General features: G+C 39.0%; 2 protein-coding genes across 4 annotated transcripts in view; one reads left to right on the forward strand and one right to left on the reverse strand.

Annotated features, from left to right (window-relative positions):
• The first annotated feature begins 4,067 nt into the window (after positions 1-4,067).
• gja10b (gap junction protein alpha 10 b) lies at positions 4,068-7,620 on the forward strand. Its single transcript, XM_003456033.2, has 3 exons — positions 4,068-4,174; positions 4,253-5,665; positions 6,769-7,620. Exons 2-3 carry the CDS (start codon positions 4,274-4,276, stop codon positions 6,805-6,807), a joined length of 1,431 nt encoding a protein of 476 aa, XP_003456081.2. The 5' UTR covers positions 4,068-4,174; positions 4,253-4,273; the 3' UTR covers positions 6,808-7,620.
• Positions 7,621-11,387: 3,767 nt separating this feature from the next.
• bach2b (BTB and CNC homology 1, basic leucine zipper transcription factor 2b) overlaps positions 11,388-23,759 on the reverse strand; it is an 89,670-nt gene continuing 77,298 nt past the window's right edge. For all 3 annotated transcript variants that reach the window (XM_003456032.5, XM_013264599.3, XM_019346148.2), the window contains 2 exons: positions 19,498-19,704; positions 11,388-17,512 (listed from right to left, as the gene is read on the reverse strand). In XM_003456032.5, the coding sequence (XP_003456080.2) occupies positions 17,015-17,512; positions 19,498-19,704 (705 nt within the window). In that variant the 3' untranslated portion in view covers positions 11,388-17,014. The remainder of the gene's footprint in view (positions 17,513-19,497; positions 19,705-23,759) is intronic.

A 23,759-nucleotide genomic window follows, 5' to 3' on the forward strand; every position in this document is an offset into this window, starting at 1 on the left:
ATTAAAACTCCTGAACCACAACAAGTCACATTTAACTTGCTAATTTTTGAAGGCATATAAAATTAACAATATGGATTTTATGTCATTACGTGCAGGGGTTACGATGGGTCAAAACTATGCTGTAATCCTCCGTCTCATTTGTTTTCTTCAGTGATTAATATGTTTTGCAGTGATGTCACCAAAGGTTTGTCCAAATGATCCTCGGTTCTGCTTCCAGGCGATACTGCAGAGAAAACAATGTCACCCCTTGTCTTGCCATCACACTGCACATTTTTGTCAAGTGTTTTATAAAAGAGAAAATGGTGATACATGTGTTTCAAAGCATTATGTGTGGACAAACCACAAAGAACTAACTGGATATTTTGTGTAGAAATCACAGTACAGCATCTTTCTTATTTACATTGCTTGTTTGCTACACCAGCATTTAGGGTTCACCAACCTGCCAAATCTCATTTTAAGCCCTGGTTCTCTTTCAGACCTCACCGTGGGTGTGCCTTCTGGTGCACTCAATCATTGAAGCTCCACTTCCACCACACTGGTCTAAGACAGACCAATCATTTCAAGGACACAGGGTCCCCTGACCCACTTTATAATAGAGTGTTCACATATTTCGCTGATTTGATTGCATGTGCTTCCAGCAGAAAGAAAGTGGAGAAAAATATCCAGGTTCTGATCTGCAGCCTATTTAGTTTAGATTTCATCCTCAACTGTAACAAGAGTGTGCTGTCTCTCACTCACAGAATAGAATATTTGGGTAATAAACTTTTTTTCTGCTTTTTCTGTCACAAAATTGGATGGAAAAATTTCACTAGTACTTTGCTCTGTTTCCCAAGGTAAACAGTCACATTTAGAGCTTGTTTGCACTTGAGTGGGCCGTTGGCCTCAGTAATCGCTATCATCCTAGGGACTGTTGAGGATGCTGCATTTTGAGCACTGGGTGTCCTCTCTGCTTTTGGACGTGGGATACCCCATTTGGTGAGAAATGTGTGTTTTTCCCCCAAATGTGTGATGGCTCTCCGCTGCAGACACACAAAAAAATGTTCATCAGCATTGTACCCTTATGTTAGGTGACTTTGGGGAAAACTGAATGCAGATATCATGGTGCATGCTCAATCAACCAGGTTGATTCTGTTCATCTGGGGGTAGCGTTTTCAGTGGAAGAAACGTTTCAGTCATGAGAGTAAGACAGACCTGTAATGGCTAACTGATCCCAGCTGATCCTGAGACTGTCTCATCTGTTAGCAGCTGGTTCCATTGTGCTGCCAGACAAACTTTTTTTTTTGCATTTCCCCAGTAAAATATGATGTTTCTAAAAGAATTTGACCAGCTAAACTCAAGACTAGTTTTTTTCTATTGGGGGGATTTTCTGAAAAAAACAGAAAGCAAAGTTTTAAAATGTAATCATAAAATATTTAATAATGCACTGATTTTGACAGGCTGAACTCCAAAATATTTAATTACCATTTCTGTACATTCAACGTTTTAATGTCACCGGTTGCACAGGCCTATGGAATAATATGAACTCTCAACAACAGCAACCTCTCAATATTGGACACACCTGGACAACAACAACACCTACGCCAGAACGCTGTTTATAGACTTCAGTTCAGCATTCAATACAATCCACCCCTCACAACTCATCAGGAAACTGACAGACCTGGGCATCAGTTCCCTCATCTGCAAATGGTTACTGACCAACCGCCCCCAACATGTCCGGTTGGATAACTGCTGCTCATCAACAATCACAATGAACACCGGTGTACCACAAGGCTGTGTGATGAGCCCTTTCCTCTACTCCCTCTTCACCCATGACTGCAGACCTGCTGATGGTTCCAACACCATCATTAAGTTTGCAGATGACACCACGGTGATTGGCCTCATCAGTGACAACGATGAGGCCGCCTACAGGGAGGAAGTGGATCGTCTGGCTGAGTGGTGGAACAGAAACAACCTGCTGCTTAACACTGAGAAGACCAAGGAGCTCATCGTGGACTACAGGAGGAATGCTGACCCACATCCACCCATCTACATTAAAGGGACGGCTGTGGAGCGTGTGAGCAGCTTCAAGTTCCTGGGTGTCCACATCTCCGAGGATCTCATCTGGACGACCAACTGCTCCAAGCTGGTCAAGAAGGCTCACCAGCGCCTCTTCTTCTTGAGGACTCTGAGGAAGAACCACCTGTCCTCAGACATCCTGGTGAACTTCTATCGCTGCACCATCGAGAGCATCCTGACCAACTGTATAACAGTCTGGTATGAGAACTGCTCTGCCTCGGACCAGAAGGCATTGCAGAGGGTCGTGAAAACTGCCCAGCGCATCGCCGGAGAACCACTTCCTGCCATAAAGGACATCTACAGGAAGCGTGTCTGAAAAGGGCTGGGAAAATCATCAAAGACCCCAGTCACCCATCACATGGACTCTTCACCCTCCTGCCCTCTGGGAGGTGCTACAGGAGCCTCCGGACTAAGACCACCAGGTACCGGAACAGCTTCTTCCCCACAGCTGTCAGACTCCTGAACTCTGCCTCCTGACATCTGACCCACGTTAAACTCATGGACTGAACATACACACACCCACAGCCACCTACACACACACACAATGGACAACCGTACCCTCAAACACACAATAATAACATGGACTGAACCACCACTCACAACCACTAGCACTTTATATAGCCTCTGTAGAAATTATCCACATATCTCACTTATCTTAACTGCACTACTGTATAGTTCTGTGTAAATAATCATTCTGTACATACAATAATTATTAATCCTACAACTGTTTATAACTTGCATAGTTCACATTTCTGTATAGCTGTATATCTCATATTTCTGTATAGTTTTTTTTATTTCATATTTATATCCTGTTCATAGCCTGTACATAACTTGTACTCACTACAGCCTGTACATACTTATAGTTATAGCATATTCATAACATACTTCATACCGTGTACATTATAACATACCATAATAGACCCATTTCTGTAATATACTTACATACCTATATTATTGCTAATATATATTGTAATATATCTATATCACGGCTAAAGCACTTCTGGATGGATGCAAACTGCATTTTGTTGCCCTGTACCTGTGCATGTGCAATGACAATAAAGTTGAATTCTATTCTATTCTATATTGATGAGCTTGACTTTACAAGTGTACGGGTAAAGTAATGCAATACATTACTTAATTACTCGCAAGATAAAGTAATTTGTGTTACTGCTTCTTACTTTATCTGTTACTTTCTCGTTGCTCCTAAAATGGCACACTCTCCCATAATTACCAGTTAACAATATAAACGTTGGGCACATACCAGCACAAATCCTGATCCTTCTGAATACAAACAAAGACTCTTCTGGATTCTAGTCTAGATTTGCCTTAACAAGTTATCTATGCAGATGATAGTTCTGTTAGCAGTATGTTATTTCTGTTCTGTCCACTTTACCACTGCAATCTTGTCCTTTTGATAAATGAAAATAAAATTCCACATTGTGCTACAGTGGTGTGAAAAAGTGTTTTCACCTTTCCTCATTTCCTGTTTTTTTGTATGTTTGTCATGCATAAATGTTTCAGATCATCAAACAAATTTAAATGTTAGACAAAAAATGCAGTTTCTAAATGAGAGTGTTTATTATGAAACCCACAGAGCCCTGTGTGAAAAGGTGTGCTGACTGTGCTAGCTAGCATGCTAGCTCCTTAGCTAGCACACTATCAGTTTAAAACAGGATACAAACAGAACAAAGCTGAAAGAACACTGTTATTGAAGACATGCATGCTGTCACATTTCATTCACTGGATAAAAACCGAAACAATCAAAAACCTAGAGTTCAAGATTTAGAAAAATGGTTGCATGAAGATTAGAAGTAACAAATCTGAAAACATTGTCCAGAGCTGTGTATTGGCATCTGAGTTGGTGCTATTTCCAGTTTAGTGTCCTGATAAAAGTGGCAGGATGAACCTAACCTCAGGGCATTATAAGGTCATGGTACTGATGGATCAATAGCTTCAAACCGCCCTACTTTCCAGCTTTAAAATAGTGTCAGTCAGACTGCACAGTAGGGTGTTGTCTGTCTCCAAGGGATTAAAATATCACACTTACACCAAACTCGAATCTACAATTTGATTAATGGCCTTATGCCAAAATACATGGGACGAGGACTCTAGAAAATATGTAAGTAAATTACATTTTGCGGCATCATTTAAATTTGTAGAAAGACCTGCAAACTACAATGTTTTCTTTTGTTCACAGCTAATATTAATATGACAGAAGATGGGGGACTGGAATTTATTAGGGAGTATTTTAGAAGAGGTCCACATTCATTCCACCATAGTTGGGAAGATATGGCTCACAATCCTCTTCATTTTCCGGATGCTTGTGCTTGGCGTCGCAGCTGAGGATGTCTGGGATGATGAACAGAGTGAGTTTGTTTGTAACACAGAGCAACCTGGCTGCAAGACTGTCTGTTATGACCAAGCTTTTCCCATCTCTCTCATCCGCTACTGGGTCTTGCAAATTATCTTTGTTTCCTCACCCTCTCTGGTCTACATGGGTCACGCCTTGTATCGTTTGAGGACCCTTGAGAAGGAGAGACACAGAAAGAAAGCGTGTCTGAAAGCTGAGCTGGAAGGTACAGATCCCGTCCTGGAGGACCATAAAAGAATCGAGAAAGAGCTCAGGAAATTAGATGAACAGAAGAAAGTAAGGAAAGCTCCTCTCAGGGGCTCTTTGCTGCGTACATATGTTTTCCATATTTTGACCAGATCTGTAGTGGAGGTGGGTTTCATTATAGGACAGTTTGCTCTGTATGGGATTGGACTGTCTGCACTCTACAAATGTGAAAGGTTGCCTTGCCCTAACAGCATTGATTGTTTTGTCTCACGACCGACAGAGAAGAACATTTTCATGGTTTTCATGCTGGTTATTGCCGGAGTTTCTTTATTCCTCAATCTCCTAGAGATTTCCCATTTGGGGGTTAAGAAGATTAAACAAATCTTGTACGGATATAAATATGGGGATGATGAGAGTTTGTGCAGGTCAAAGAAGAACTCCATGGTGCAGCAGGTCTGTGTGCTCTCAAATTCCTCACCACAGAGATTAATCCAGCTCACGCAGATGACCTGCTCTGCTATGCCTGAAACTCAAGTGGAGAGTCAGCCTTTGAATTTGGCCTTAGTGGCCCCTCAGAATCTCGAGGGTCACAACATCTCCTGCCGCCCCAGCCAAGCTGAAATCCAAGGTCTGCACCAGCTGGGTGCCATGGAACGACGTTACACTCTGGAAAATCGCAAACCGTCATGCAGCAGCGATGATTCAAATGGACCTCATGGTTCTGGTAAACCACACTATGCGGGGCCTCGACCTACGCTGACGGGCGGCCACATGGAAATCCCAGCAGCCCTGAGAAACCCACAGAGGAAGCAGAGCAGAGTGAGTGTATGTAAGGAGCTCAGTGATATGAGTGATTCTCCAGAGAGTGAACACTATCCCACAGCCAGAAAATGCAGTTTTATGTCCAGAGGACTGTCGGAGGGCAAGCTGGCCAGTCCGTCTGACAGTGGAGACTGTCAGAGTGGAACGGACAATGCATCCCAGCATCTTAGCGAGGGGGAGAGTCCAGTGGTGTCTCCACCACCTCCAGCTGGAGGGAGGAGGATGTCCATGGTGAGCTAATTTCTCTTCTTGGCTATTAATAAAGGCTTATAGTCTCATATGTGTGACTTAACGTGTACTTGTTTGTTAAAAGATTTGGTTATAGCTACACTGTTTGTTTGTTGTCTGATCAAGTCAAGCTACCTTAAATTCCCCCCAACTCGACTTTGTTTTGTCATTTTAAGTGTAATTAGTCAGAATGATGTTGTAAGATGGAGTTATGACCAGAGAAAAAAATTACTGTAGATTGTAACAAGAAGGACCCGAAGAACACAGCGTTGCAAGTCAAGCTGCGTTTTACATTTTTCTTTTATTAGAGCAGCTTTCCAGCTACCTTTGTTGCTTCACACCTCACACACACCCGTCAGGTCCCAGCAACTTACTGAAATAGGGAAGGCATGACCAGGCTGTGTGGGTCAGCCTCCCCTGACACCACACCCCGAACCCATCACTCCACCCCTCTCCTGCAGCTGAGCCAGAAACCACACCCCGTCGTATAGATATATTTTCATTTCATTCTGTCAAAAAGTGAACCCAAATATTGAAAATCAAATACAACTACATCTACAATGTAAAGCTCAGCTGATCAAATGATCTCAGTGCCAGACCAGTTCATACCCTTCTACTGTACATATCCAGTTGGAAAATCTACTTCTACTTTCAACTACTTTACATTTCAAGCTACTTAATAATCAACATCATTCTCAGTTCCTCCCTTCCTTGGGGATATCTGTTGTCACTGATTCTGATATACATATATATTACAGCAAATAAAAATAGCAATCAACTTTACGTGAATAAACTCAGTTGAAAGCCCTTTTTCTTTCATCAATTCCAGTGATCAGTATGAACTGAGTAACATAAAATAAAATAAATAAGTAACCTGTCAGTTTAGGCTTGTCAAGCTTGTTTAAAGACATTTTCTCACTATCATATATTTTTCTAATACTGTTCAAGATTATTCAGTCTTGAGATATCAACAGAAAGTCAAACATTACTATTTACTATATACTACTTGAGCTATATACTACTTGAGAAAACAAAACATAAATGTATCATCATGTCTATGACAAGATTAATAACTATACATTGTACCTATTTTTTTTCCTTTTCAGAGCATGATTCTGGAGCTGTCTTCAATCATGAAAAAGTAAACTATAAAGTACAGTTCTGGGACCAAACGAGCACCAATAGGAGTTCTAAATTAGCCACCGGAGCCTGATTTCAAACCGAGTCTCATCCTGTTTCTCTGCAGCAACATTATATGTTCTTAGTGTGCTTCTACAGTATGTTTTCTGCATGAATAATTTAGTTATTTTCCACATCCAAGAGACACTTAATTTGCTTCATGTAATGTGTGATTGCTATTCCTATCAACTGTTTGATTATAAGCTTACACCAGATAAAAGAAGTATTGAACACGTCACCAGTTTTCTAAGTAAATCTATTTCTAAGGTTTGTTGACATCACCAGATGTCGGTAACAACCCAACCAATCCACTCATGTGAGAAATCAAATCATAGATGTCCAGAAATTAAGTTATGTGTAAAAATGAAAAATGACATTGGGAGAAAGCAAAAAGGCATGGAGAGTCATGGCACCAGCTGAAAGCAATCCTGCCACTTAATTAATATCAGCTGGTTCAGTTCCAACTAATGGCCTAAAAAAAGGTGTCTCATTACCAAGGTGTCACACATGAAACATCTCATGATGGGTAACTGATGATACTGATGACATTGGTTACAGAAGAAACTATAAACTACTGAAGGTTCCAGTGAGCACTGTTTGGGCATAGTTTGGAAGAGGAAAGAACAATTGTCTCCACAAACCGGCCACTACCAAGTGCTTCCCTCAAGATTTCAGACAATGTAGCTCAGGTGGGCTGTAACTCCTGGTGGGGCGGTAAACCAAGTCATCTGAATTCAATTCAATTCAGTTTTATTTATACAGCACCAAATCACAACAGTCGCCTCAAGGCGCTGTATATTGTAAGGTAGACCCTACAATAATACATACAGAGAAAAACCCATCAATCATGTGACCCCATATGAGCAAGCACTTTGGCGACAGTGGGAAGGAAAAACTCTTTCCAGGCTCAGGGAGGGGCGGGGCCATCTGCTGCGTAATCTGCTAATTGGATGGTTGGTGGTTTGATCCCTCCAGTTTGCATGCCAAATATCCTTGGGAAAAACGCAAGATACTAACCCCAAGTTGTTCTCCGATGCATCGGAGCATGAATGGGTGTGCATGTTAGACAAAAAGAGCATAGAAAAAAGTGCTGGTGTGAATGCGTGAATTACGCAAGTTGTGTAAAGCCCTTTGAGTTCTCAGATAGTGTAGAAAAGCGCTATATAAGAACTAATCCATTTACCAGAAGAATGAAAAGAATGATCAAAAAAGTTGTCCAAGGACTACTTGAAACAGCCGGTATCGTTATTTCAAACAGTCTGGTTTAGGATTTGAAGACTGTGTGGACAAATGGGCCAGAATCACACCTCAGCAGTACATGCAACTAGTTGCTCCATACAGGAGGCATCTTGAAGCTGTCATCACCACCAACAGCTTTTGTAAGAGCTATTAAATACATTTCAGTAGCGTGTTCAATACATTTTCACAGCATCATTTCTCATTTTTACCCCTAATTTATCAACCTGTGGTTTGATTTCTTTGGGTTGTTACTGCCATCTAGTAGGAATTTCATGTCAATAGTACCTTTAGAAATATAATTACTTAGAAAATTAATGACATATTCAGTACTTATTTTATCTGCTCTGTCTATAAATTGTGAGCTACTTTGTGGGTAGTTTTGGAGAATTTGGAGAATTCAGGCATGAATTCAAATGCTATTTGTGTCAAAGCTTGTGTTTATCAAATCAGTTTAAAAGTCTTCAAAGATATTTGTCAGAATAAACAGGAAATAGTGGGGAAATCTGAAACTGCAAAAAAGAGAAAGAATTCTTGAAATTGGTGTTTATGGCTTTTTATTAGTATTATATAATTGTGTACAAAACAAAAGTGAAGCTAAAATATTGCCTGTCACTGCTGAAGATATAGTATCATGTGGTACCACTACCATCTGCGAGCCAAAAATGCATTCTTTGAACTTTGTGTTGTTTAGGTTCCCATATGTCCTTGTGAATGCTTGTCACATATTTTTAAAAATGTTATAATAAACTACTAGTTGTCTAGTTAGCTAGCTGGCTACATATCATTTTTTGAACCCATGGAATGCTAGGTGTATTTTGATTATTGTTTTTACATACTCTTGTATACACCCCCCATCTCCTGAATCCAAACTGGGGCTGGTTCCATAGTAGAGCGGCCTAATAATTGAATCTGATTAATAATAATAATACCCTGCTGGGATCATAGGCTGGCAAAAGGAGGAGATAGAAGCCACTGACATCAAGACAAGGAAGCTCCTTACTATTGAGGGTTTCACTCCTATACCAGTATCCTGAGAGTGTACTGTAAGCGGAAGGAAGGAGGCTTAGGACTAGTGAGTGTCAGAACCACTATCCAGGATGAAACAAGAAAGATCCTTGAGACACTAATCATGGCAGTACTGGATGTATAAAGATGCTTCTGCGACAATCAAGCAAATAACAGCTGAATGCAAGTGCAATGCTAGCAGGCAGGGCATACACGGAACATCATAAAAAGTTGGCTATCATAGTATACAGGAACATCTGTGCCTGGAAGTCCCAAAGTCAAAATAAGATACGCCCTCTAGGGTGGTTGAGAATGATGAAGCTAAGATCCCGTGGGACCTCCAGATACAGACAGACAAACTGGTGATGGCTAACCAACTGGACATAGTAGTGGTGGAAAAGGAGAGGGAGATGGGCACAGTGACACATGTAGCTATAACAAGTGATAGCAACATTGGCACAAAGTAACACAAGACATTAGCGAAATACAAAGGCCCGAGAAAAGCGCTAAATAAGGTGTGGAAGTCGAAGGCAACAATAGTCCCTGTGGTAATGGTTGTAGAAAAGTCCGCACTGGTGACTAAGGGATGGAGGCTCAGGCTGTCAGCCCCAAACTGGGTGAGCGGCTACAGCAGATCCCTGGAATGATATCCGAGATCTCTGTCCAGAAGAATGCAGTCCTGGGAACAGAAAGGATACTGCACAAGTAGAGGACCTGAGCTTGAAAGATGAAGACAGGGCGAGTGGGGAATTTATACACACACACTCAGGCACTGTATAGCTAAAACTGAATTGAAAGTTCAGTTACAGTCGCCACAGCATGCAGATTTACCTTTTTATTTTTTTTAATCAGTGCTCAAATCTGCTGGTGTTAAAGTAGAATATGAAAATCTTAACAGTAGGTGAATGTATACTATCAGCTAAAGTAATTTAAATGTGTTTTTTAAGTGAAAAGGCACAAAGATTGTTGAGTGGAATAATTAAAGGTAAGGAGACATTTACCTCAAATGTTGACCAAAAACAGAGAAAAACAACGCACAACACATGATATGCATGTTTCTTTATTTCTTAAAGAGAAATGGTGTCTAGACAAAAAAAAAAAAAAATCATTTATATAACACTAGCAATAGAAATGAATGAAAATGGGGTTCTCACAATACCGTATTTACAATGGTTATTAAGTCATTTAATTAATTAGGGTCATGTAGCATTTAAAATTAGGTAAGAACTCTTAGTAGAGAATAAGCAAATGACAGTAATTTCAAATTGACAATATTAACACAAAACAGTCAGTTAGAAAAATGAGAGAAAAAACAACACCTACAAGCTTAAGAGCTATTACATTAAAAATGATGCACCTACTAATACAATAATCCATATAATCTGTGTAAAAAGCATGTAGAAAAAACACCTGATGCAGTTTGCTGATACAGTCATTGACCAGTTATGAGAGGTATGAAGGATTTCACAGGTAGATAAGTGTGAGAAAGTCCGCACTGGTGACTAAGGGATGGGGGCTCAGGCCCTTGCATACACTCGCTTCACTTAAATGTGAACTATGGCCTCTGCAAGTTCTAAGGCAAATATTGGAGGTGCACTTGTATCCATGTAATGCTGACCCATCCCAATAGTTGGATTAAAGACAAGGTGAGGAAACTCATTCTGTCTCTTCCACAACACCAAGAACCGGTTCAACTGAACCGAGCAAGTTTTACATGGCAAAAATTGATCAAATGTGACATGACACCTATTTGTAAACATATTCTATATTTATACTCTACTCAGTGATCTCAACCTGTGCACTCGACCAGGAAACCAGAATTTTTTTTCTTTTTTTTTTCAAGAAAGTTGAACAATCTGTGAGAAAGGCATGTTTTTGTTCGTATTCTTCAATAGAACAACCTTTGGAGTTAAAAAGCCAGTGTTTGTTTCAGAGAAGCAGTGACAAAAAACCCCCAAAACAAAACAAATCCAAAATTAAAAAACAACCAAAAAGAGCTACAACAACAGCAAAATTGTGCACATAATTAAAAACTGATGTAATGGCCATAAACACATTGTTTGACTGTAAAAAATATACAGGAAAAGTTCATTTAGCAAAATATCAGATTCATAATTCATTTTACTTGTGTTCAATCACTTTAAAGCTGCACTAATTCATATTTTTGTGAACACGCAGAGAATGATCGACTGTGCATCTGCCTTTGTTCTGCATAGATTAATTCATTGTGTGCTATTAGCCACAGAGGGCTGAAATAGACCGTTGGCCACTAGCTGGACAATGGAGCATCAAAGAGAGTGGCTGTGTGTGTGTGTAAGTGTGTGTGAGCTTTTATATTGTGGAGGTGTGGGTTTCAATTAGCACTGAAGGTTAAATGATATCAAAACCGCTTGAAGGAAATTTAGTTTGATGCACAAACAAAGCATGTAAAAACGAACAAAGAAAAAAATAAAGTCTGCTTCAGTACAATGCAGAGAGCAGGTGTAAATGCTTGGCACCCTGAGATATTAAAGGGATGGATCACCCAAATAACAATAAAACAATTCCCAATTCTACAGATAGCTTTGGTTTGACATGTCAGTGTTTGAGAGTTTACCACCGCATTATTATCATGCAATGAATGACTGAAATTTTGTTTCTATTATAGTTGAGTGCAGGTAAAAGCACATGCACTAAAATTTGGACAAAATTAAACCAAAACCATCTGTGTGGGTTGATACCACTAGAGGCAAGACAGCATTTTTTGTTGTTGTGGCATTTTAAACAGCAGTGTTAGCGATAGCAATGGTACAAACTGTGCTGCATTAAGGTTAAATAAAGATATTTAAATTATCTCACCATTTTTGCTGAGGATGCCCATAATTTGGACCATGCACAGGGAGTGTTGTGTCATCATTCGTTTTCCCTCTATGGGAATGTCAAGTTAAATTAATAACACAGAGAAATTCTGTGATAATATTGGAATTATTCATCTCCCATGAGACAGCTGTTTGAATTCATTGTATCCAAACAGCAATATAAAGAGGCTTCCTCAGTTTCTAAACAAATCAAAAGAATTAGAAAAAGAGTTGCATAATGTTTGTAGAAAATGTCAATATGTCAATTATTTCACTTTTGTTTTCTTGTTTGAATGCAATAGAATGCTAACATGGGAAAATACTGCTTTGCTTAGTAAATATGTGCACGCAAATAAAAGCACAAATTAGAAATAAACAGTTCAACAAACAAGAAACAAGCTGAGTTGTAGAGTCACTATTGCTCCACACTCATTCTGTGCCAATACGTGTACGTGTGTGTGATCATATGTGTGCATGTGTGGGTCTTTGTACAAAACAGGGACGATTGAACAATTTAAAAACAGGTTTTAAAACTACAGTTACACTTTCTCTGTCTGGCTGTGGAACAGAAATTATCTTACAAACAAGGTCATCATTCAAACTACATCTAGGATTTACATCAGTAAAGGTCATGGGGAGAACTCTAAAAAATGTCATGCAAACTTTAAAGCCCCAATCCTCGAAACATTTGGATAGAAAACAATCACAAAATAAAAAATCAGCAAAAAGGCTAGTACGGCTAATTGCTATGCTTGGTATATTAACACCCCCCAAATGTCATGCTATGCTAAAATTCTGTTCACTAAAGTAAATTAAAGTGACATTAAAAATTACTTCTGCAATTAAGTGAATGCTGATTAAAACTTGATTGTACAACCAAAACAGGGCGAAGACAGCATTTAAATTATTAGCAGGTAGCTAACGTAGACACTGTTTAGTTATTGACATAAAAAACAAAATGTTAAGTTTGCAGCTACTGAAAATAAACTTTTTGCTTTTGAAAAATTACATATTTAGACTGATAAACAAACATTTCATACTACTCAGGGTCTGTTTGTTTGTAATGGAGGGTCAACATTACCTTAAAGATGTTGAGAATGGCCCTAATTTTAACAACCAATATTTTGTTTTAAACTTCTATTTGTCCTGCACGTGTAATTAGATGACTATTTCCTGTCACCTCTAAAATAATAATAATAAAAAAAAGGTTATGAAAATGAATAAATCACTTTAGTTGTACAAATTTAAATGACATGTTTTTGTCAATTCAATTATTAATATTATTTACTTTCCTTGCTGTCACATTATATACTATTACAGTTTACTCTTCCCCTTTCTGTGTTTTTATTTTATGTTGATAACTGGAATATCTATCCATTCTCTTAACTGGTTAGCTCATTCATGTTGCAGCAGGGCTGGAGCCCATCTTAGCTGTCAGAGGGTGAGTGGTGATGTACACCCTGAAAAGGTCTTTAAGGGCTTTCACAGTTCATGCCCAACTGAGGAGGAATCTAGAATCTAGAATACCTGAAGAAAACATACAGAGCCACGGGGAGAACAACTGGAACATATCGTTAGAAACAAGTTGAAGTCTTCTCTTTTCTAGTGTTTTACATATTTGTCACACTTAAATGCTTCAGATCATCAAACAAATGTTAATATTAGATAAAGATAACCTGAGTAAATAAAAAGTGCAGTTTTTAAATGATGATTTCATTGATAGAGGTAGAAAAGTTATCCAAAATAATTGCCCCTCTTGTTAAATCATGATTTAACTCATGATTTAAATCACGATTTAAATTATTTTACAAAAATTTACACATTTACAAAAAATGTGGTTAAAATGTGATTAACTACATTTTTTTGTGTTCAGTTTCATTAAACACACTCAGGCCTGATTACTGACAGACCTGTTTGACAAGGTGAAGCTGGCTAAAAGACTGTCATGATCTAAAGAAAATGCTGAAAAACAAAGTCACTGACGTCTATCAGTCTGTTAAGGGTCACAAAGCTATTTTGAAGCCTTTGTAACTACGGTGAAAGCCATCATACACAAATAGAGAAAACATGGAACAGTGATTATCTGGAGTGACCGGCCTACCAGTATGACTCCAAGAGCAGATGTGTGACCTCCCAGCACTCATCCAGGAGGTGACAGAAGAACCCAGAACAACATTAATCATGTCCATCACATGTTCATAATTCAATAAGAAGAAAGCAACTGGACAAAAATCTCGTCTTGTGTTATCTTTGTCTAATATTTAAATTTGTTTGACGATCTGAAACTTGTAATTGTGACAAACATATAAAAAAAGGAAATCAGGAAGGGGGCACCACTGTATAACCTGATAAAATACATTTCATATACCTTTTACAGCACTATCAAAAGCTACTGGCCCACTTAAATAGGTTCAAATTATCATATAAAATAGACACTAATATTTATTTAATTTTTGATAACCTAATGAATAGTTGAGGAAATGTTTATGGATGGCAAATTAGCTATAGATTCTTAAAACCTGGAAAACATTTTTATTAAGTAAAATTATAATCTATTTCTTTAGTATCTTGTATTACACTTAAAAAAACCCAGAAACATGTTTTATTAATAAAAATGTAAAGCTTTAAAGTAAAGTTTTAAAATGACTTAATTTACTTCTTATATAACTATTGCATTTTCACACATGCATGGAGGAAATTAGGCTTTTACCATGACAAAGCCAGCTGAGTGGCTTGCAGCTAGCCTGGAAGAGGTAAAATAGGGCAATACTTTTTAGACAATAGAGAAAACTTGAAAACGTGAGATCATCAGTGGCTCATAAACAATTCAAATGAGTATATTTTGTTCAAGTAAGCTTTTAAATGCAAATAAGCTTGTGTGTCTCCATAATGTTACTGATTGTACATTTGCGTGAAAGGTCGCTGGCCGGAGACACGGATCCTCTTTGAGGTTGTGTGCGGCGCTACCTGCTATGGTGACCCCTTGTGACAACAGAGCAGCTTTTCAACTATGCTAATAAATGAGCTTAACATTAAATGTAGCTTTTAAGGGATTTCATTTTCAAAGTACTGTATTAGATACTCATCTGTTTTAACATAAGCATAGCTTTTTTGTAGGAAACATTTGAAAGAAACTACAGTAAAAACATGAACTTCAGCCCTGTTAGGCTAACAGGGAGTGCCAATTTTGGATTGGAGCTTTAAAGTGCAACGAACATTTGAATTCAACCTTTGTACTAGAGTGTGGAGCTCTGCTACTGCTGCCTCTAGCAAGGGTTGACATATTTCAGATTCTTTATATATAGAAATGTGAAAATGCATTTTTATAGCAGAATGTTCCAGAGAGAATGCACAAAGCAAAAAAAAAAAAAGCTAAACCAACTAACTAGGTTTATAGCTATTAGGTAGCATGCATGCACATTACAAAGTAGGGTGTTTAAAACAAATGCACAAGTAGGTTAAACACTTTACTATCTTATATGATTGCTACTCAATCATCTGAAGAACACACACACTGCTTTCACGTCAAAGGAACTGAATTAGCTTATTCAATTTCTAAAGAAATAAAAATGTAACATGACATATTAGCTTCCTTCGGCATATTTTCATATTCTTCATAGATATTTTTTGCCAATTTAAGTGCTCCAGTCTCTGACTTTTAAGCAGTCTGAAGTAAAGACCCTCATTTGGGGCGTAAGGGGGCCAGGAAAAAGTGCGTGATCCGAGATTTATGTTTGTATGCTTTTTCATTTTTTCATTATTAATTTTATCGTAATCGACATAAATTTAAAAAAAAAAAAAAATCGGAGAGGCTTTTTGCTGTCTCCTATCATCAAATGACAACACTGTGTATAAACAAATAGGATATATTAAAGTTCTGGGAACAAATTAGTTTCCTTAAAAAACGAAAAGAAAACACAAGGATTTTTTTTTTCACATTTAAAGAGGTGTCGAAGATTTAGAAGAGCCAGCCTGAGCCACGCTCTCAAAAACACATCTTCAATTATACATGCAAGGGGCTCAAAATGTGTGTGTCGATGTGTGCGTGCCTGTATGTACTGTGTCTAAATGTGTATCGAGCTGATCTCCTGAGTATAAGAACGCTCACCGTGACGGGGAGTGTTCGTTAGGCAGGACAGGAAACAGCAAAGCAACGATTTTTCCCTTGTTATAACCCCGGTGAAAAAGAAACATCTAGGCATCTAGCTGTACAAAATCACTGTTACAGTCATCATGCTATATACACTTCTGCCAAACAAGCACTTGAAAGTCACCAGTACAACATCCAAATACAATGGTATTGCTGATGAGTGGGAAATAAAAATAGCCATTTAACTGCCTGCAAAAGCCTTTTTTTTCTCCTTTCAATTCCACGTGGAAGGCATAGGAGGAATGTTTTCGGTTACAATCTGTACAAATTTCTTCTGTACAGCAATACAAATGAGAGACGTTTGAAGACATTTTTGCATATGAACATTTTACAGTTTGCAACTTCCTCGTGTACAGAAGCCGTTTTCTCATTTTTCATGAATTAGGTTGAACATTCAGAGGATTTTTTCTTCCTGAGTTTGAATTGCTGTGACCAAAAGTGTCACTCAGATATAGTGAAAGAAGAAACAGACAGAGAGAGAGATGCAGAGTGAGACAGAAAGAGGTAGAAGAGATTGAGAGAGACAGAGTGGCAAGGAGAGAAGAGGAAAAGACAAAGGCAGGAACTGACATACTGCTGGTATGCAGAGAGACAAAGCGAGCTGCTGTTTAGGTCCAATGAGGTTTGACTTTGAGTTGTGATGTGTGACACATGAAGAACAATGTCTCCACTGTAGAGGTTGCTGCCGGGGCAAGTATAGCACCATCGTAAGGGTTTGGTGAGAAGTTCCACTCTGTCACGGTAATAGGAGAATTCCTGGAGAACAGTATTGCTGTTGTTAAGACAACTTTAGTGTCGACCGTCAAAAAAGATATAAATACAAACAAAGCTTGTTTTTCACTGAACACTGGCAGATGCTGACTGTCTCAACAACCCTGAGAGAGGGTTTGTCAGAAGAGCAAAATTAAATAATGAAAAAGAAAACAAAACAGAGAACGACCACTACTGAGTACAGTCCTTCCTCGGCTGCTCGTCAGTTGTACATTTGTCAGTCATTTCCTGGCAAAAATCCACCGTTACCGTCTGGTTGGATTTTTCCACCGGCTGCCCTGACTTTGTATACAAGCTGGTGGCGTCTTGGCCGTTTGTATCTTTGTCTGCCCCGTTTCTGACAGCCGTGTCGGGGTCGCTCTCCGAGGGCCCGGGTGAACCGTGAAAGGTTGGTTCTGGTGTGGCTGAGCCCGAGTGGGTGGTAAGGTCAATGCTGGTGGTGGTGTTGGTGCTGAGGGAGGCCTTGGGCTCGTGGGCAGTGTTGTTGCTGGCGGTGGAGATGGCGGGGCGCAGCATGGGACAGTAGTGGTGTAACGACTGGACCTGCTCGGGGCTGAGCTGAACATCCCTGCACACCTCCTGTGACAGGCAGGAGAAGTTCTCCCACAACTCACCCATACATGCCTTTAGCTGGTTCCTCTCAGTCAGCAACTTCTCCTTCTCACACACCTACACACAGACACACATACATAGGTTATGACTCATTTCAAGATGCAATCAATAAGTCTGTATCGCAAGAGTACAGCACTACAAAAAAGCTTTCCACTCATTGCCTGCTGAACTTTCCATTCATTCTCACGCTTTTTACAAACTACTTGTTTTTCTTCCGTGCATTTTTGCCCAGCACTTCTCTTAGGATTTCTGTTTCAGTAAGGCAAATAGATGACAATCTCAGTCAAAGTCAGTCACTTAAACCTACAACTACAGTAATGAAAGACTGTGTCTTAAGTCAACCCCTACTCACCATGGCTTTTGGGCTGCTCCCAGTCAGGCTTGGGAATGTTAACACTGATTTAATGCAGATTAGTGTACTAACACAGAATGAGTGAAGAACAAATACACACTCTGAGACAGGATGTTTCTAATTTTAGAGATATTGCCAAAATAAAAGAAAGCAGTCCTACATATTTGTTTAATATGCACACTGAAGGACATAGCCATATGGTCCCCTCAAAGTCTTCTTTTTGTGTTTCTTTATTTTGATCCTCAAACAAATCCAAGATTCCTCACGGTGTTCCTGGACGCCCAGATACTGCCATCCAGAGTAAGCATCTGGTTAGATATTTAGGTACAATAACCTCAGTTTTATCTGAATTTAGATGCAGGAAATTAAAGGTCATTAAGTTGATCGTCGTGTGCGTTATCTGGCTTTGTTGATAGATACTCTGCATAGCAGAGAAAATGTATGCTATGCCTTCTAATGATACAGTTTAAGGGAAGCATTAACAGAACCGTGTGGAAGTCTATCATTAATTTTAGTGTGTAAAGATAATGCTCTATTTCTATGAAAAAATATGTCTGTTAGATAGGTATGATTCAAACATTGCAGTCTGGTACCTTTAATACCAGCATGCTCTAATCGCTCTAATAGGATATTATGGTCAATAGTATCGAACGCTGCACTGAGGTCAAGCAGGACAAGCACAGAGATGAGTCCAATGTCAGGAGATAGATCTGTTTGTGTGCGGCTACATTACATGATTTTGAACACTCGAAATGGTATTATGTGTCATAATAGATGAACACAGAACCATAATTCATCTGTGATTTTGCTGATAGTTAATTATACTTCATTCCGTAATACTGATCTGGGGTGTCTGTAGGATGGCAGTGAGCGACACCAAAGAGCCACTGATCTAAAAGAATGTCTGAATGAATGCATGATTTAGTAAAAGAAATTGTACTGAGTATATTGTGAACAGCAAACAAGGAGTTTTGAAGAGAACAATGTATTTGAATCAAAAGAGAATATGTAAAAATCAATGTAAGAATTAGCTAATGAAATCTAAGAGAAGACTGCATAAACTGAATGAAACATGAACTATATTGATATGTGACTGAATGCTCATATGTAATAGAATCTTTAAATTTGAGAATAACATAGAAAAGATGAAAATGTGATAAAGTGGTTTTCATGAAGTAACCTTTGCCCTAGTTAAAAGTGGGTGAAAGGTTGGAGATGGAGAAGATGATAAGGTGTGGCTGGACATCAGGTGATTATATATAAACAGCGTGACTGGATGTCCAGAGAGGGTGCCTAGGAACATCTTTTTTTTTGGGGGGGGGGGTTTCTCTTGTTAGTAAGTCAACACAACAAACATTGCCGTTAGAAGACCCAGAAGGATGGCTTCTGTAGAAGAGGGATCCATTGCAGGAGAATAGGATCTATCAGTTTAAGGATCAGAATAAATAAACACAGAAAGAAGACGGGGGACCACCGCAATCTGACTGCACAGAGAGAGTACAGCAGGGTTAGGTCTCCAGTGAACAGTCATTGGAGGGCAATATGATGGTTTGAACATGCTGAGGGGAATAAAATGTTATTGGTTATAATGAAATGGTTATGACTAAGGCGAGTCTGTGTCCAAAGAAGAGAGCAGCTTCTCACTGGGTGACAGCTAATGACAGTGTGTTAGAACAATCAATCCACTCACCAGCTTTCTGATCTCGCACTCCAAGTTGAGGATGCAGTCGAGCTTCCTCTTGCGACAACGCTGTGCTGCGATGCGATTCTTACTCCGCCGCCTGACGTCATGGATAAACTCAAGTTGCTCTGAAGTCAGTTTGTGCATTTTCACCAGCATTTGGAAGTCATTCCTTGGAAGATTTGTGATTTGATCTACAGGAAAAGGAAGCTTGACCTGGCAAAATAAGGAAAATAAAAACAGTGTAAAGGATAAGCATTTTTTCAGCTTTAAGACCAAAGACTTTCCTACTGTTATATGGAGTCTGATATGTACCAAACTAATTATTTAACATTAGTTCTACATTCAGTTCTATTTTAAACTATTATAAACTGACTGAATACTTTAAGACTTTAATTAACTCATTTTAAACAAATAACTAAAATAGAAGAAAAAGCACAAAAAAGTTACTTTCAGCTGCTTCATTGCGACAGATGTTTGATTTGAGAGTTTTTACACAGGATGCCATTACTGATAAAACTCCAAAGGGGATTTGTCTCGCTGGCTGGAATCAAATCAGCAACTTTTGCTTGCTAAGCAAACATGTTGATGACTACACAATTAAACAAATAACTAAGATAAAAGAATAAAATGAATGGATATGGGCAATGTTTGAAACAAATTAATTGTGAAAGAATATTATGCAGCCAACCTAATGAGTGTCATCTACTACAGAGACATTATATATAAACAACATAAAATTTTTTAGAGAAATATGCAACACTGTTGTAAAAAGGAGAAGAAATGAATGCTCTAGCAAATCTCCTCCCCAATCGGACCAGGAGTGACAGTAGCTGCTTGTTCTCCTTAAATCGCTGGCTGTTTGAGTGGTGTCCAAAAAGCGATGTGGGCTTTATTGATAATTGGGAAACTTTCTGGAGGAAACCTGGTCTTGTTAGGAGAGACTGCATCCATCCATCACTTTGGATGGAGCAGCTCTCATTTCTACAAATCTGGCCAAATTTATTAAACCCCAATACGTGACTATCCAGAGTTGGGACCAGGAAGTTGCAGTCTTACACGCCTCTCTGCAGCTTCTTTCCTCCTGTTATCCCTCCAAACCCCATCCCCTTAAAGACTGTGTCAGCTCCCAAACAGACAAAAAAACAAACAAACAAAACAACAACAACAAATGATTTAAACATAAAAAAAAGAAAGAAAAACAAAACAAAGAAAGAACAATACAGTATCCACATCTGCACCAAAGAGTAAAACAGTGAAATGTGGATTATTAAACATTAGGTCTCTCTCTTCCAAGTCTTTGTTAGTACATGACTTAATAATTGATCAACAAATCGATTTACTCTGCCTTACAGAAACCTTGTTTCAGCAGGATGATTATGTTAGTTTAAATGAATCAACACCCCCAAGTCATTCTAACTATCAGAAACCTTGATGCGGAGACCGAGGGGGCGGTGCGGCAGCAATTTTCCACACCTACCTATTAATCAACCAAAGACCAAGACAGACTTTTAATTCACTGGAAAGCCTGATGCTTAGCTTTGAAAACTCAAAAACCAGTCTTATTTGTGATCATCTATCGTCCTAAAAACTCCCTGAAAAGCCTTCAGTTAATCCTAAAGGCCACAGCAAGAGTACTGACAGGGACTAGAAAGAGAGAGCATATTTCTCCTGTTTTGGCTTCCCTTCATTGGCTCCCTGTTAAATCCAGAATTGAATTCAAAATCTTGCTCCTCACATACAAGGTTGTAAATAATCAGGCCCCATCTTATCTTAATGACCTGATAGTACCATATCACCCCATTAGAGCACTTCGCTCTCACACTGCAGACTTACTTGTTGTTCCTAGAATTTTAAAAGTAGAATGGGAGGCAGAGCCTTCAGTTTTCAGGCCCCTCTTATATGGAACCAGCTTCCAGTTTGGATTCGGGAGACAGACACTATCTCTACTTTTAAGATTAGGTTTAAAACTTTTTGCTTCCTTTTTGCTAAATCATATAGTTCTCACTCACTATGTGTTAATAGACCTCTGAATCACTGAATCATACTTGTTATTAATCTCTGGCTCTCTTCCACAGTCTTTAATCCTGTCTTCCTTCTCTCACCCCAACTGTTCGCAGCAGATGGCCGCCCCTCCCTGAGCCTGGTTCTGCTGGAGGTTTCTTCCTGTTAAAAGGGAGTTTTTCCTTCCCACTGTTGCCAAAGTGCTTCCTCATAGGGGGTCATATGATTGTTGGGTTTTTCTCTGTATGTATTATTGTAGGGTCTTACAATAACAATTTATTTCAAGTTAATTATATCAATAGTAAGGGCACCCTCTGTGCTGCTGTTTGTTTCTAAGGTGATGGCTTAGAAATATGACTTAGAAAAGCTCTGAAACTTTAAACTGGATCCATTGAAACTTTAAATGTTGATGTGTCCTAGCCTATTAATGTAGCTGTGGAAGTTGCTTGCTTGATTGTCCCAGATCAAAGTCTTCTTGCTGTCTTCTGGGTTTGAGGAACTGCAGCTTCAGCAGTGTAAAAGGGACTTTCCAACAGATTAGAATCAAGAAAACAAAATTTTATACATTTTCTTAATCACCAAATTAGTACATCCACATTCCCCTGACAATGTTAAAGAGATCTCAGATGGGATCCAAACTAGAGCAACTTGATGTTGCTATCACTTGGTATAGTTAGATCTGTCACTGGTCCTCTGTTTGTCCACTATCACTATGTCCAGTTAGTTAGCCATCAGCAGTGCTTCTTCTCTTAGCTTGGTCATTCTTGGTCATGACCTCATCTAGTTGCAATAACAATTGCTTCTTTAACCAAAGAAACAATCAGAATCCTCGATGTTCAGCATTGAGCTTTAGTTATTTATAATATTTTTCTAGATGTTGGGTATTGAAAAATCCAAAGATAACGTCGCCGTAGCTGCTCTCGTCCACAAAGTAAAGGGAGTATTTGGCAGACATGACCTCCCAAAAACTGTTTGAAGTGACAACAGGGCACGCTACAGCTCATGTGAAGTTTGCAGAATCATTGGATTTTCAGAATGTCACAGCAAGTCCACAAAGCCCCCAGACCAATGCTTCAGCTAAAAAGACAGTTTAAACTACAAAGTGGATCTGCACAAAACCCAGAGAGGACAACAAAGACCCCTATTTCAACCTACAGTACAAGAATACTACTGTCAATGGACTAAAGTTGCCAGCCCAAATCATCATGCTTCATGAGCAGCAGACTGCATCTTGCCAACAACAGTGAAATACCTACAATCCCCAAGTGACCCCTAGAACAAACTGCAAGCAAAGAAAGAGGCATGCCAATGATGCCAGAAGATACCAGATCTTTGCCAAAACTACATGCTGGAGTACATATCTGGCACACATTGTCCGTCTGTGCCTGTTTCCTTGAGTATAAAACCAAAGAATAGCAAAAAAGGCAAGACTCTGCAAAATGGGAGAAGAAAGTTTGTGGATCAAGAGTACCTGACCAAATCTCATGAAAAGAAAGACTCATACCAGCATAAAAAAACCACTTAAAGAAAACGGACTCCGTTCCCAGATGCTAGGGCTTAGAGTGTTTTTTTCATTTACATTGGCACACCTGAGCCAATGGAGGAAAAAATGAAAAAGAGGGGAGTACCTTCAGATTGTCCAGGCATTAAGAGCAACGTGTAAACTACAACTAAAGGGAAACTGAGATATCACTCCTAGGAAACAGCAGGTTTGACATCACCCCAGTGCTGATAGAGCCACATCAAGTAGAAGTTACAGGGATTTCAAAGAAACAAAGACACTAAGTGAGTGCTCCCTGTGTCTAACTGACACACCAATCAAGAAGGTTTGAAGATTGTAATGTAATGTCAAAGAACATGATCACAAAGAAAGAACGAGAATAGCCAACATTTTCTGCTGTACTTCCCATGGTTTCATAGACCACATGGCCCGGATGGAACCAACAGTTGTTTTTTAATATACACTGTTCTGATTTTTATTGCTCAGAGACAAAAGCCAGTGGTTGTTAGACTAGATGATGAGAATGGTTTTCAATGCCTATAAATTTTTACAAATTTTTTGGGCTTCAATGATCAGGTGATTGACTGTTTAAAATCCTTATATAAATCACCTACGGCTAGAATGAAGATATGTGGGAATCTAGCAATCGTTCTTTAATTAAAGAGGGTGTTGACAGGGCTCCCACTCTTTTTTTGCACTGCTTGGGGAGTTGAACAAGAATAATGGTTAAAAATTATAAATATTAAACCTTTTTATGTGCTGATGA

The sequence above is a fragment of the Oreochromis niloticus genome, linkage group LG15 (assembly GCF_001858045.2).
Source record: "Oreochromis niloticus isolate F11D_XX linkage group LG15, O_niloticus_UMD_NMBU, whole genome shotgun sequence".
In the NCBI taxonomy this organism is placed as follows: domain Eukaryota; kingdom Metazoa; phylum Chordata; class Actinopteri; order Cichliformes; family Cichlidae; genus Oreochromis; species Oreochromis niloticus.